Below are 15,186 nucleotides of genomic sequence, written 5' to 3'. Positions count from 1 at the left end.
AGTCCTTGGACGTGAATGGGAAGGATCCTTGTGCTGTGGCTCCAGGTACCCTGATGTTTGCCTGGAGAAGCCCTGGTGGATCCAAGGCTGTGGAGGAGGGTTGCAACTGGGACTGTTTTATGAAGAAGAGTGAGATAAATCCTTTGAGCTGGGCTCTGAGCACAGGCTGGGCCTGTGGCTGCGTGGGTATGGATTTACAGCACTCCTGATACACTTTGGTAGCTGGGCACAGCCAGCATTGCCACACTGCTGGAGACAGGCAGTGCCACGGTGGGCAGGAGAACCTGCTGTGCCCTGGGGTGTCCTCAGAGGCACGTGGGGATGGAGTAATGTCACCTGATGGCTCACAGCACATGCCTGCTCCTTGACACCCCATGCAGGCACACCTTTCTCAGGGAAAGATTTCTTTTATTTTTTTTTGTCATCAGGATGACAGCAATGCAGACAAGTCAGTAGAGGCAGAGCTTGTCCTTGCAGCCCTGGGAAGGCAGGCTAGGCCAGGCTCTGGCCAGACTGGCTTTGGCTTTGCACCCATCTGGCTGTGGGAGCTGGACAGGCTGTGTCCCACGTGCTCCTGGGAGGATGTGAGCCTGTGCCCGCACTTGTGGTGCCAAGCTCTTGGCAGGGTTGGAGGGACACCTGTAGGTGCTCTGGACACATCTAAGCCTGGAAGTCAATGAGAGAGATGAGTACTGACTCCTGCCATGTCCTAAGCCATAACATCAAAGAGGTCCATTTCCATAAAATCATAGAATGGTTTGGGTTGGAAGGGACTTCACCATTTCCAGTGGTGGGGCAGCCATGGCTTCTGTGGGCAGCCTGTGCCAGGGCCTCACCACCCTCACTGTAAGGAATCACTGCTTTGTGGCTAATCTAAGCCTGCCTTCTGGCAGTGTGAAGCCATTCCCCTTTGTCCCATCACTCCAGGCCCTTTGACACAAGTCCTTCCCCAGATCTCTTGAAGCCCCTGTAGGTACTGGAAGGAGCTCTGATGTCTCCCTGGAGCTTCTCTTCAGGTTGAACACCCCCAGCTCTCTCAGCCTGTCCCCAGAGCAGAGGCCTCCAGCCCTTGGAGCAGCTTGGTGGTGTCCTCTGAGCTTCCTCCAGCAGATTCACATCCTTGGAGGCCCTGGAGCTGCAGTACTGCAGGTGTTGTATCATGAGAGCAGAGGAGAGGGACAAAATCACTTCCCTCAACCTTCTGGTCATGTTTCTCCTTGCCTTTCTCGTTTATTGGTCCTCTGAGACCTTCCATTCATGAGCTTTCAGAGAGATTGCAGTGTTTGAGTTTCATTCTGGAGCTTTTGACTTCACCAGGCTGCTCTGGGTCCAGGTGCTGAGTGGATTACCCCTGGCTCACATTGTGGCCTCTGGCAGGCTCTGTCACCCCATCTGCCTTCTCACTTGGTCCAGGGTGAAGGCTGTCACAGCAGAGGAAGAGTGCAGGGTCATGATTTGAGACCCAAAATCAGGGTGAGTCTCTGCAGAGGGTCACCCTTCCTTGCTAACAAACACTGACTTTGCTCTCCAGGACAAAGCCTTTCTAAAGCTGCAGATAAACTCCCTTTACAGGATGGAAAAAAGGATGAGCAGAATGGAAACTGGGAGGTTTAGCAGCAGGTCCAATCTTATCTGCAGCATTGCTGACAGCAGTGGATGCACCTCAGAGGAGGGAAGTCTGGATAATCTAAGGGTTATGGGGTTTTTGTTTGGATAATTTCTTGTTATTCCTGTTGTTATTCCAGTGACCACGTGGAAAAGCTTCTTGTAAGCCATTGTGTGATGGAGTCCAGTAGATAAAACTGGGGACTGCCAAGGTTGGACAGGAGAGTCTCAGATGTTTGAAGTTCAAAAAACCTCACTTATCAGGGTTGTGGCAGGAACAGATGTTGCCTGGATCAGATACATGGGGTATAAGCAGTACCTTCCTCTGTTGTCTTTATTTTAAACCTCTGGGAATTTAAATTAGATGCTGTCTTCATAGCTGCATCCCCCAAACAGGGCTTTGGGGATAAGCTGTCCTTCCAAAATGGTTTCTAATCTGGTAGAATAATCAATTTTTTCCTTATTGTCAATAATTCCTTATTTTTCAGGATGTTCCATTTAGGCCCCAGGGCAATTTTTTTTTTTCCCCCAAAAGCCCTTGAAGCATCTTAAGCCAGTTTTCCAGCAAGCATGTTCTGCCCTGTGTGTACTCTCTGGTTGCCTCCAGCAGAAACACAGGAGTGCTGGGCACCAAAGGCTGCTCAAAAGCATCTTTAAAAATCCATTTTGCACCACAGGTTGCTCCTTCCTGTGACTCAGCTACAACCAGATCCACAAACACACTGCTGCTCTCGTTATCCCAAGTGATATGTAGGGCCATGGGAGGGTGGATGCTTCTTTGGCCCATGAGGCTTTCACAGTGCTTTTTCCCTGGTCTCCAGAAACAGAGTTAAAGTGGCTGGATTAACAGTTTTGGGGGCAAAGAAAAGACTGAAGTGAGGGAGCTGGAAAACAGTTCATTCTGAGGCAGTTCACTGCTGAGCATCACTGTGGTGTGAGAGAGGAGAGCCAAAGGCAGAGCAGAAACCTGTCACTAGCACTGTCTAATTTAGCTGTGGTCAAATACCAGATCTCATGTAGGTGGGAAAAAAAAAAAAAAAGAGCAAAAAGGCATTTGCTACTTTCAGTGAAATTGATTTTTGAAAGTATTTTCTTAAACCAGCTGTAATCCCTAGTGTGAGCTCTCTTAAGCCAGACTCAATCCCTTTAAAAACTCTCTCAACTTGGGGATTTGTGGGAATGGTTGAAAACTTTCCAGTGAATCATCCTTTTGAGCAGTTGGTGGAGAAACAGAGTGTTCAAAGGCAGAAGGAAAAGGCTGAACGAGTCTGCTAAGTTTAGGGGTGCTACAGTGGGGCCCCAGAGGTGATGCTTTGGTACCTCCTGTGCTGTGTCTCTCCTGGAGGCTCAGGGAGGTGATGTTTTCCATGACAGCCCTGAAAAGCTTCACACACTGAAGCAGGGATGATTCACTGGGGCTGTGTCGTTGAGTCACGAGCAGTGAAGTCAAGAGAGAACGTCAGGAGCTGCAGCTGAAATGTTTCCCTTTCTGGCCAAAAGCTTTACGTAAGAGCTTCTATTGTTGGATTTTTTCTTCTTCTGTTTTTTGATTAAAATAATTGGTTTTGGGAGGTGAGCTAGACTTGGTTGGACTGCTGAGTGTTGCAAGTGATGACTGTGTTATTACTTAAAGTATGAAAGAAATCTTTTGATCTGATGATTAGTTAGTCTCCCTATTAAAAGTGCACGGCATTTGTTTCTGTTCCTCTGGTTTCTGGCACAGTTATAGGATATTTTTTGCTTGGTTTAAACATAGTACAAAAGGTTTATGTTTATAGCCTCATACCAGTGTTCAGCAGAAAACTTCTTCCTTTGCTTTTGGCTTGCTGGGAAATTTATGAATATTCTTAAAATACCATGCAGTGAACATATCATACCACTTTTGAAGAAGAATAAATTATTGTCTCCATTGAATTAATGTCCTGAACTCGCAGAAGAACAGGAAGGATGTAATATTGCTTTGTGTTTGCTGGAGTCACGAAGCAAAAGCTTGAAATTGTTCCTGATAAGGGTCTAAAGTCAACAGAAACTCTCAGCAACCTGTGTGCACACAGCAGGTAGCTGGCTGCACCAACAGCTTCCTTCTGCAGTATCTTGAGGAATCATTCCTTTCGTGGTCAGACGTCTCTTTATCCCTGGAAAAATATTTGCTGATGCCAATGCATTATGCAAGGCGGCCGTCAGCTGTGAAAACAAAACTGTCTGTCTGTGGGTCTCATCAGTTTTATCAAAATCACTCAAGCCATCAGCCACAGCATTTCAGATGCAGAGCTGCTGTTTCTTCGATTGAGTTTTCAATCAGGCTGCCGCGGGCGTCGCTGGGACAGTTTTCGTCACAGGCTGACAAATATTGACCTTATTCTCTGCAGCATATGTTAAATGCAAAGGCAGAAGTGTGGAGAGCCTCAGATCCAAATTTAGCAGTGCTGTGATGGCAGGGCAAGTAGGAACCGGTCGCCAAAATAGTTTGCAGGGCCCTGGTTGTGTGGAAGGAATGTAAATAGAGATCACTCTCTTTGTTTCAGTGTCCCAAGTCATGATGGGTGGACTGAAAGGCTGGGTAAAGACCTTATATGAAAGGGTATTTCCAAACAACATGTAAAATTGCATGTGCATTGCATCACTGGTTGTCAGCTGGTGAACACACGCCAGCAGTGAGGGCAGACTGCTGTGCAGCAGATCTCGAGTCAGAACAACCTGCTGAGCATGTCTGTGGAGGGGGAGAAGGGAATGGATGAGGAATCAGCAGCTGGGACCTGCCATAATTCACACACAGGGAGATGAAAGAGCAACGCAGGCAGGGCTGGGAGGGCACACAGCAGGGCTCATGCTGAACCCACCCTGAGCCATTGCGTTAAAGTATCCCTCAGGGATGAGGGTGATGGATAGCCTTTGGTATTCCCAGCCCAGGGGGCTGACAGTGCTACAGCTCCTGCTGGTTACAAAGGTCCTGATCCCAGCTGCAGGCCCTGATCCCAGCTGTGTGTGGCCATTAGCATCAGCCACTCCTGGTGAAACTAAAATCAGCTGAATGGCTCTTGTTGGAACCCAGGAAATTCCTCTGGCTGCCCTGGAGGACCTGAGACCTTGTCATGGGGCTCGGAGACCTTGGCACAGGGCCCAAGACCCCCTGTGCCTTTGATTTAGCCCTTGGAAAAAACAATTACCAACCTTTATATGAAGAATTATAAGTCAACAGAGTTTAAGTAGAATGATAGTGAATTTGTCACGGGGTGAAAAAATAGATTTTTGAGGTTTTTAGAATGGGGTCTCGGGGTCCCAAGATGGAGGAATTTGGGTGTGTCCAGTCTTTCTCCTTCTTCCTAGCCTCCATCTTCTGCTGTGATGTTGGCACTTTTAGATTGGTTTAGAGTAGAAACTCACTGTCTAACATAGGTGATAGGTATTGGGAAGTTATTGTAAATATTGTACATGTAGTTTTTAGTATGAAAAGATAACACTGCCCCAAGGACAGGCAGTGTGCCTCAACCCGACCTGCTGGACAGACCTCGGCAAGTCAGAGAAAAAATTTTATAAATTAGATACAATAAACAACATTGAGAACGAGAACAGAAAAGTCCTAACTCCTTCTTTGACTGCCGGGCTGGGAAAAAGAAGCTTGTACCTATCTCAGAGTCATCTGAGCAGCAGAAAATCCAGGAGGCTCTTCCTGGGGTGAAGGCAGAGTGAGGAGCAGCACACGGGGCACACTCAGTGTGTTGTGAAATCCATGGAGTGTCTCTGCAGGAAGGTCCTGGGGTCAGGTGGCAACTTTCATCTGCTCCTCACAAGAAGCTGAGGTGAGGTGCAGCTGGTGAGGGTCTGGCCTCTCTGCAGGCATGCAGGATGGTGTGCAGGCTCTGTACAGCTGAGCATGTTTCTCATCTGCATTTCTTGACAGTAAACAGAAGTGACTTACTGAGCCAGTTAGAGTGGGATGGAGTAACTCAGTGTGACTGAGTGCCACATGGCACAGATCACCTGTTACCGACAGGGGTGGGATAAGGAAGGGATCTGAGGAATTCTTTTTGGACTAACTCAAGGGAGGCTGTTTTGGCAGTGCCCATAGAGTGAGCCTCCTCTCCCACTCCATCAGCAAAGGCACAAGAAAGGAGAAGCACCTTCCAGTCCTTGTCCTTCACGTGCTCGGTAGCTTGCAGGAGGTGCAGGTTCAGTTCCGTACTTTGTCTCCTGACAAATACTCTTGACAAAATGTCTCATCTCAAAGGGCTGCCTATCAAGCAGGAGGAAAACAAAGGGATTGTTGTCTGCCTTTGTTCCTCCTTTCCCTCTATTCCTTAGGATCAGCAAAGAGTTTACTGCTCATGCTCCCAGCACGGTCTGGACATTTCAGTTGTGGAGCAGTGATGAGAGAAGATGTGGAGAGGCCAGGGCTCCTCTCTGACAAGTGCTTTCATCATTAGGAATGTTGTCAGGCTCATCCTTCTGGCTCTTCTACACCAGAATTATAGAATTGCTTGGGTTGGAAGGGGCCTTAAAGATCATCCAGCTGATTTCCTTTAAGAGGTGTTCCTTCTGCAGGAAGAGATGAGTTTGCAAATGTAATACCAAGCTCCTTGAAAGCCATGAAGAGAGAAATCCAAATCAAGAGAGATATCCAAAATTTACATGTTAGTTGCTTGGAAATACCATGGGCTGTCAAAAAAATCCTGAGGGCCTGAGTCATCCCTGCCTGCTGATGCCAGGAGTAAAAGAGGAAACGGGTGCTGGGCTGAAAATCAGCAAGGGAGAAGCACAAGAGCAGGAGCCAGTGATGAAAACTGAAAAGAGGGCTAGAAAGAAAGTTCTCAACATCTCCCTGAGAGTAGTTCAGACTGGAGGAATTCCACTGGCTCCAGGGAAGGCTGCTGTATGTCCGTGTCAGTGGGGAGCCTTTGGCTGTCTGAGCAGCATGCAGAGCAGCCAGGAAGGCTGACCAGGATGTAACCTGTGTGAGTTGGTGTCTGGAGGTCAGGAGGAACACAGGCTTCCTTGTGCTGTGCGTCATGTTTTGGGCTCTCTACAAACCACCTCTTCAGCAGACGCAAACACTCAGAAGTAGATGCAAACTTTCCAGATTCTCTTCTGCTTGTGGTTATCTCCCCGCTGTGGCGTGATGGGGAAGGAGCAGGGAGGCTGCAGGGAGCTGTGATTGATGGCTGTTTGCTGGGAGTGTTCCTCTGCTGTGAAACATCTCTGTGCCCCGGTTATTTTTGATTTCTCCTTGCAGATAGCTCAGCTGAGCACAAAGTTTGGGACTCCTAATAGAGTACAGTTGCTGCCTGGGAGCAGCTGATAAAGTACTCATGCTGGGTTAAGATTTTCCAGAAAAGAGATAACTTTAGCAGATGGCTTGGGCTGAGTCCTTTGGCTTCAACTTTTTTATTGATAGATGAAAACAGTACAAACAAACAAGCTATGGAAAGCTATAAAAAGTGTCCTTCCTTACCCTGCTTTTTAACAGTTCCTGTGGTGATAGTTTCTCTCCTTCTCTCTTGTGTGACTACAATAGACACCAGTCGTGCTCCTCAGCCTTCCTTGTACTCTTTCTGTACTGAGGAGCTCTTTTATCTCCATCATCTTCTGAAAAGATCAAGGCAGCCCTTCCAGACACAGGTTTTCAATCTTTTTTTCCTCCCACACAGCTCTGTTTTCCAGTGGATTCATGCAGCCACGTAATGGTTTCCAAAGAATCCATTCTAAATTTCCAATATTTAACATCAGATTTTCTGGTCTTGGAAACAGGAGGCCGTTGCCAACCCGAAGTTTAGGGACTGATTGCACAAGCAGACTAAGGAGCCATTCTGCAGGACAATAACTCTTGTGAGCCAAGCAGTGGTGAGCAGCTGGCAGGTGAAGAGGAATAACAGGATGATCCTTCCACTTCACTGCCATAAGCAGAAGAGATCTGGAGAGGAGGAGAATCCCACACTTGAGGACAGTCTGCATATGAGATGCCCAGCTTGCACTTCCTTTCTTGTCAAGGGTCCACTGTATCCATGGATTAAGGGTATAACTTATCTTACCCTGAAATTTTTGTTTGAATAGGACAGAACAGCTGTGTTCCAAAAGCTGCTTTATTTCCCACTGGCTATAAAAGAAACCTAAATAAACTTTAGACTTCTTGATTGAACTGTATCTGGCCAAACATAATAAGATGCTTTACGTTAAAGGTGAAGTTCCACCTTAGGCACAACCATTTTAATTTGATTAATGTCCTGGTTAAAGGGCATGATCACCAGGAAGGCCCAGCTGTGAGGGAATTGCAGCCTTTTTTCTTTTTAAGCTGGTTTTAGTTCTCAAACCCATAAACTTTCACTCAGAGGTAAATTGGCCAGATAACTTAATTCCACAGCAGCCCATCCCAACCCAACCTTTTCCTCCCCTCCTCTCAGCTGATCAGCTGTTGGCCTTTATGAAGTGATAACCAAAGACCACACAGAGATAACAGCTCATCATTGTCAGGGAAGAGCTTTGCCAGCTCCAGGGAGCTCCTGGTGTGTTCTTGTATAGGAACCAAACCAGCAAAGTGCTGTGGAAGGTGTTTGACCACCCCAGCATCTGATGAGAACTTGAAGCAAATGTGAAGTGTTGCTTTTGGAAAGTCACTGATTTTTGAGGACTGAAATTTTAGATGGTTTTTTGCAGGTTTTTTTTTTTTTCCCCAGCAGCTGAGCATTATTATGATTGCTCTGGGAAAACAAGGAAAGTTTTCAAACCTCTAATGAGCATCTGATGAATTTTGGATAAGGCAGCCATGCCAAAAATGTGCAGGTGGAGGCTGAGTTGGGTCTTTCTGCAGTGTTGACTTTGAATGAACTGGGCATTTTAATGGTGAAATGGATGTTTAAAGGCAAGTTTCTCCCATTCAGCTAAACTTTGGAGGTATTTCATACTCATGCACTGTTTTTTAGCAAGGCTCCAGACCAGGCTGCTCCAAGCCCCATCCAACAGGGCCTTGAACACTTCCAGGGATGGAGAATCCACAGCTCAGGGCAACCTGTGCCAGTGTTGTGTAGATGTATGAAGTGACCCAGGAAAGTCAAAAAGAGGCTGTGGGTGCTGCTGGGAGCTCACCTGATTTCAGCCCAGTTTGAGGGCACTGATGGCTCTCAAGAGCATTTTAGGGCTGTCTCTGTTACTTGTATTTGTTTAATAAAAGTCTCTTCATGCACTGCTCCTTCTGGAATGCCTTGTGTGTGCATTTTGCAAACTTGGAGCAACTTCAGGGCTCATTTATACCAGCTGAAGAGCAGAGATGGAAGTGGGGAAGGATGATCTTTGAAACAGTGTTTTGATTTCTTCCAGCAAGGAGGATAAATTCTACCATTGACAGGGGTTAGGATGGAGTATGGTTGACACCAGACTGCTCTGAAGCTTTGGTCTTTGCCTCCTTAATTTGCAGTACCGTGACTGAGAGGAACAGATGGATCTTATATTTTACCTTCTCACTGTTTTTGCAACCTGAAGAAGGGCAGTTTTGTTCCTTACCCTCCTCTTACTGAAGTCACCTCTTATTTTGCATGAGAGTCTGTGGACTTCTCATCCCTGGAGTTGTTCAGGGCCAGCTGGATGGGGCTTGGAGCAACCTGATCTAGTGGAAGGCATCCCTGTCCATCTCAGGGATTTGGAACTGGATGTTCTTTAAGGTCCCTTCCAACCCAAACCATTCAGTGCTTTTAGGATTTTCCTGTGGGGTGATGTTCACAGGGAGGCACAGCTCCACTGTCCCCATTCTCATCCCTTCAATGAGTCCAGAGATGCTCAAGTCAGGGCTGCTCCAAGGACTTGGAACCAAACTCTTGGCTTTGATTTGTGTCTCATAAAGAGGACATCACAGCATAGCACCTATGGCATATTCTGTTTCTTTATTAAATAAAGAACATGAAGAAAAAGGTTTTCTTTTTAGTATTTCTTGCTCTTTCTAGCCCTTTTGAGTTGAGTTTTCTTTCGTACCAAAGCTTGGGGAAGGGGGGAAAGGGAAGGGAACCCTCTAGAGGCTTCAGGAAAAGGACTAATTTTTAATAACCCTCACCATGTAGAGATAAGGCTGAGTGAACCCCTGCTGACAGCAGGCTCTGCTTTCTTTCCACAGTCTCCATTGAAGATATCCGGGATGTGAGGTCAGGCCATAAAACAGAAGGGATGGAAAAATACGCCAAGGATGTCCCAGAGTATCGCTGCTTTTCCATCATCTTCAAAGACCAGAGGAAAAACCTGGACCTCATTGCGAGCTCAGAGGATGATGCCAACCACTGGATTGCTGGCCTTGGGAAAATCATAGCCCACAGCAACTCCATGAACCAGAAACAGAAACTCCAACAGTATCCTTTGCCTTATAAAGTGATTAATCACGGACAAAGATGCACTTGTCTTTCCATGTGGGTGGGGATAGTAGACTAACCTCCTTTTTTCCCTATTCTGGGTTTTCTCTTGCATTGATTTTGCACCCAGGCAAGCTCCCTGGTTTCCAGTGCTTTTTCCCCCTGTTTTACAATGATACCAGCAAGAGTGGAGTCAGGCTTAATGTGGCTCCTTAAGCAAAGAATTCCCTCTTTCATGGAGCTCCAGATAAAACAATCATTATTTTTTTGTGTTCTTCAGGGGTCTGTTTCACTTGCAATGCAGTAAACTCCAGGACAGGCATTTCTGGCAAGGCATGAAAAGCCTTCACTGTTTACCATGTTTCTCAGTAATACAAGGAGAGGGAACTGATTCTCCTCTTCTCACTGCCAAATTTACTCCAGGGTAGCTCCACTGACTTGAGTGAAATTACTCCTTATTAGCCTCAGCATGGGAGGAAGTTTTGCCCTGAAAAAATCTGCAGTTGCTCTAGTGACAATGCAGAGAGCAGAAAGGAAAAGGCACAGAGCAGGAAAGGAGAGTGTATTCATTATGAAATGGAGAGAGGATGGTTATTGGGTGAAATCCTGGCTCTGCTGAATTCACAGGGAATTCTCCCTGAGGCTGCATTTCACTCAATAAGTTGCTTTGCAAACAGAGGTCTCATGTATAAAAAGAGAGGATATCTGTGGGTGCAGTTTTGGATGGATTTTCTTCAGTCCCTGTGTGTCTGAAACTCTGACCATGACATCTGAAGCTGTTGGCTGATTTCACCCTGATTTGACAGAGCCACAGTAATGGTAAAATATTTGGTTCCTTTAAGCTTCCCAAAGGTAGATATTCAGCTATCAGAGAGGAAAACAGATACCACTCCTGGGGAGAGAAGGCTGGGTGGGCTTCATGGCCTGTTTGACACCAAACATCAGAGAGGAGGGGAGATGCAAAATCCTCCACTGGGAAAATTCACAAAGCTGGAGCTCAAGTCTGAGAAGGCACCAGAATGTTGCCCTCAGTTAAGTCTTCACTCCCTGTGGGTTCTCTGCTGGGTAATAATGCACTGATGGAGAAGGAGATGGTGCATAAATGCTGGGCTTTCATCAGGCTTTACTCTTCTGTGGATTCTCTGAAGTCTGAGAAGCTTTTTCACAGCCACAGTGCTGTTCACTTAAAGCAATCAGACTCCATTAGTTCTAATGTGCTTGGGATGTCCTGTTTATCTCCTGCATTATGAGTGTCTTTTTTTTTTTTTTTTGATGGTTTTTCAAGCTCTGGTCTGTAAGGTCACTCCTCAGCCACCCCACAGTGTGTAGGGGAAAATCCGGGCTACAGAAAGTTGTCCCTGGAGCATATCAAGTTAAATATATTGCTGAAAAACTTGCCTGTAAGAAGAGACAAGATTTTTTAAGGGGGGAAAAATAACAATGACATTTGCAAAGGAAGAAGGCTGTAAATTTCCAGCATGGAAAAGTGCCTTTCTGTCTTTGGAAAGCAGAATTGAAGCTAAATAGGGTGGGTAGGCAAACCATATTTCTGGAAGAATAATTACTGTGCAGTGCTGCTTTCCAATCTGGGCTTGTCTCAGGCCATTTAACGTAACCTGGAATTACAGAACAGCATGATTTCTCATTTGAAATTTGATGATGTTTAATTAAAGCCTGGGATTTTAAATTTAGTCTGCCTTCACTGGGTTTGCTTGGCAGCGTGGGCTTGCTCAGATCTTCCTTAAACCTCAGGAGTGTTCTCAGCATCTGTGAGCACAGAAGGGGAAGAGTCAGGCCATGAGAAGTGTTGTGTCCCCTGCCTGTCCCCCATGACTGGAGAGCTGCCTTGCAGGGTATCTTTTTCAGCCTCCCAAAGCCTTGCAAAACAAGTAAGGAATGTGCAAGTTTTTGAAAACAAGGACTGAAAGCAAAAACTCTGCTAGTTTCAGATGGGGCTCATTCAGTTGGGAATTCAGTGGAGCTGCCTGTGCTAGAAGGGACTGGGATCAGTGTCTTATGTATTTTTCCAGTCCTATATTCCTACACAGATAAAACTCCCACATGCTTGATGAGCATGTCTGATGTTCTTATACACAGAGCTCTGTTTTAATAAGCCTCAGATTCAACCTTGCAGCAGGCTGGCATGGGTAGTTTAGCAAATATTGCAGGTATGTGTGCAGGGAAGACTTTAGGCCAGAAAATACAGAGGACTTTTCATTTGAGCAGGGTGGCACCGTCTGCTTTGGTTCTGGGGTTTATGTGTGAGCTTTTCTTCTGGTTTGAAAGCACTTACCAGAAGTTCTGCAGCATTTCTGTTCTGAGCACACTCATGGGATATCTGCCAGACAGAAACCAAAGAGGGATGACTGAAACTGAGAGAAAACTGGTGGCCCTGGAGCTGGCATAGCCTTTAAAAACCAGAGGCAGGAGGCAGGCTCTCCCTGGATGCACACAGAAATGGGAGCAGCTGCCTCCCAGTGCACTCAGGCCAGAGGGGCAGAAGGTGAAAGGAAGACCCACAGCCAGGACTGAAAAATGGTGTTTGCACCAGATGAGAGGACTTCCACTTGAAGTGTTTTGTTCATCCAGCTCCTCTAAGCTCTCCCAAAGCTGAGGGGATGCAGATGGATGGGGAGCTTGGGTATTTTGGGGCCAGAATGCTTCTATTTACTGAGATCTCAGTTGTCTGCACTCTCCTTTTTCTCTCTTTGCTGCTTGCCCTTGCAGCAGGAGGACCCACTGTGTGTGCCTGGGCTTTTCCTGGGCTCTCTGATTTCCCTCCTGCATTTCTCAGCCTCCTGGGAAGGCATCTAAGAGCAAAGCATCCTCCATTAACAGGTAGGACCTGGGCATACTCTTTTGCAGATGCATTTGCTGCCCACATTTTGCCTTCCAGAGAGGACTTTGAGTACATGCATGACCTTTGGGTGCCCATTATCAGAGGAAATGATGCAGACTCTTAAAAAAATGTGGTTTTTTGCAGTGGTCAGTACAAAGCCAGTAGTTTGTATGCACAAAAGAGTAGTTTCTATCCACCCCTACTGCTCACCTCTGGCTGTGGCAGACTGGATTTCCTCCTGGCTCACCAGAATTGGGTGTTCCTCCTGCCTGTTGTTTTTAGGGAAGGCTGGGAAGAGGACCTGAGGTGCAGGGTCAGGTCTGAGTGGGTGGCACCAGGGTGACAGTCTGGTGACAGTCTGACAGACCCTCTCTGGAGCAGAGCTGGTGGAGGGGGTGTTGTGCACCCCAGGGTGGGTGTGGGATGCTCCCAGCACAGCATCCTCTCCTCATGGGAGCTTCATGACTCAAACTGGGTTTTCTGGGAAGAATCAGTCCAAGCCAGACCCTGGTTCAGGGCTCTGGAGTGTTCTTGGGAAATGCAGCCTCTCTTTATTTTGGTTTCCATGTCTAAAGAAGGGGAACATTAATATTACCAGGCTGAGGTGGATGTGGGGTGAGGTCATTGCTTAGCACCTGCCAAGAGTTTTAAAGTCAAAAAGTTCAACTTTCCATGAGACAAACAATACTCACTAACAGTTTACACATATCTCCATCACTAGGAAATGCTCCAGTGCAGGGGTAGCTCTGGCAAGCACTGTTTCAGGGTTATGTTTACAGCCCCTAAGGCTGTTAATGCCCTTTTCTGGGGTCATTTTGAAAGACCCAGTTTAAATGTTACTATATGCCTCAGCTGGTTTTGCTGATTCTGAGCTTTACTCTGATTAGCATTCAGATTTGGCTTTTTTTTTTTTTTTTTTTTTTGGAAGTTTTTCTGGAATGAGTTTGAAACATTGTTTCCTATGTGAGGCATGGAAGGTTATTATTGGAGATCAAATTATTACTTTGATCATTTTTTTTTCCTGTTGAAAAGTAGATATTTTTCTGGATGACCTTTCTTATTTGACAGTAAAGCAAATTAGACAGACAGTTCCATGATGCAAAAAGCAGGGGGTTTTGGTGTTTAAAACTGCAGTGTGTCTCAACTGTCTAACATGATTTTAGAGACTGAAAGAAAATGCAAGTCTCAGTTTAAAATATCTGATATCACATTAAGAAGATGATTCTTACAGCAGTTGCTTCTGATCCATAGATATTCTAAAGTGATTAAAACCCAAGCTCTTGTGAAATATTATCACATTACAGCACAATAACAGACCCTGTGCATTTCATCAGGGGAAGAAGGCAAGACCCACAAAATTTGGTTTGATTCCATTCACAACAAAGTTCTTAGGAGATATAGGTAGAAATCCCTAAAAATATGCTGAAGGTGAGTTCAAAAATTATTATTGATACTTCTCTGGAGTTCAGTGTTCACCATGACACACTGAATATTGAGCAAATCCTTGACAATGAGTTTACCAAGCTTCTCTTGGGAGCTCTGTTCATTCTTTCCTTTATCCCCTTTAACCGTCTAGAGCAGAATGTACTTGCTGTCATAAAAGAGAAATCAAACTGTTTCTGGCTAGGGCCAGAAACTCCTACAGGGTAAAGAGAGCTGCTCCAGCCTTGGCCAGATGGTGAAAAGCTTCTCCCAGGTCACCATCAGTTGTATCACAGCACATTTTCCTCCTGCCAAGGCACCACTGTGCTCTGTGGGAGCAGGAGGTGAGGTGGTGTCAGCTGCTCAGGGGGCCCACGCTGATTTACAGCAGCTGGAGAGGTGGCTCAGGGCCTTTAGAAGAGGATTTCCCCCCTGCCATGTGCAGCAGAAGGTATTTAGGTGTTCAGGCTAGGCAGTGACCTGGAAAGATTTCCTTACATCCCTCTGCAGCTGGATTCACACCTGCCTGCGGAAAGCTGACAAAAACAAAGACAACAAGATGAGCCTGAAAGAGCTCAAAGACTTCCTGAAAGAAGTGAACATTGAAGTGGATGACTACCATGCCAAGAAGATTTTCCAGGTAATGGTAGCAAGCAGAAAATGGGTTTGCTCTTGGCTGAGGTCAAGGTGTCCCACAGCTTGCAGCTTGGGTTGGAGACCTCACCTAAGGTGAACTCCTGGCTTCTTTTCTTGCACCAAGGAAGGACTCTCAGGTTTTGGTGCTCATTAATTTATGGCTCAGAATAATTGATTCCCACTGAGTTAGGCCAGCACAATGCTTTTGATGAGGGTGTGTTAAGATCTTTATTCATAATTGATGCTTAATTTTGCCACGAAGCAGAAAATGAGATGGAAACATGGATAGTGCAAGAAAAAGGGAAACAAAGTTGAAGTCCCAGGGGTTTCAGGAGTTTTGTTTGCCACAGCTGCATGCCA

The 15,186-nt window shown here is 46.1% G+C and overlaps 1 protein-coding gene across 3 annotated transcripts in view; it reads left to right on the top strand.

Annotated features, from left to right (window-relative positions):
• PLCD1 (phospholipase C delta 1) overlaps positions 1 to 15,186 on the top strand; it is a 54,205-nt gene that overhangs the window by 14,566 nt on the left and 24,453 nt on the right. For all 3 annotated transcript variants that reach the window (XM_059838815.1, XM_059838820.1, XM_059838807.1), the window contains exons 3-4: positions 9,701 to 9,929; positions 14,701 to 14,830. In XM_059838815.1, the coding sequence (XP_059694798.1) occupies positions 9,701 to 9,929; positions 14,701 to 14,830 (359 nt within the window). The remainder of the gene's footprint in view (positions 1 to 9,700; positions 9,930 to 14,700; positions 14,831 to 15,186) is intronic.

Source organism: Haemorhous mexicanus, chromosome 1 (genome assembly GCF_027477595.1).
Source record: "Haemorhous mexicanus isolate bHaeMex1 chromosome 1, bHaeMex1.pri, whole genome shotgun sequence".
Taxonomy (NCBI): Eukaryota; Metazoa; Chordata; class Aves; order Passeriformes; family Fringillidae; genus Haemorhous; species Haemorhous mexicanus.
The sequence above is the reverse complement of the archived record's forward strand: the minus strand, read 5'-3'. Positions and strand labels throughout refer to the sequence as shown.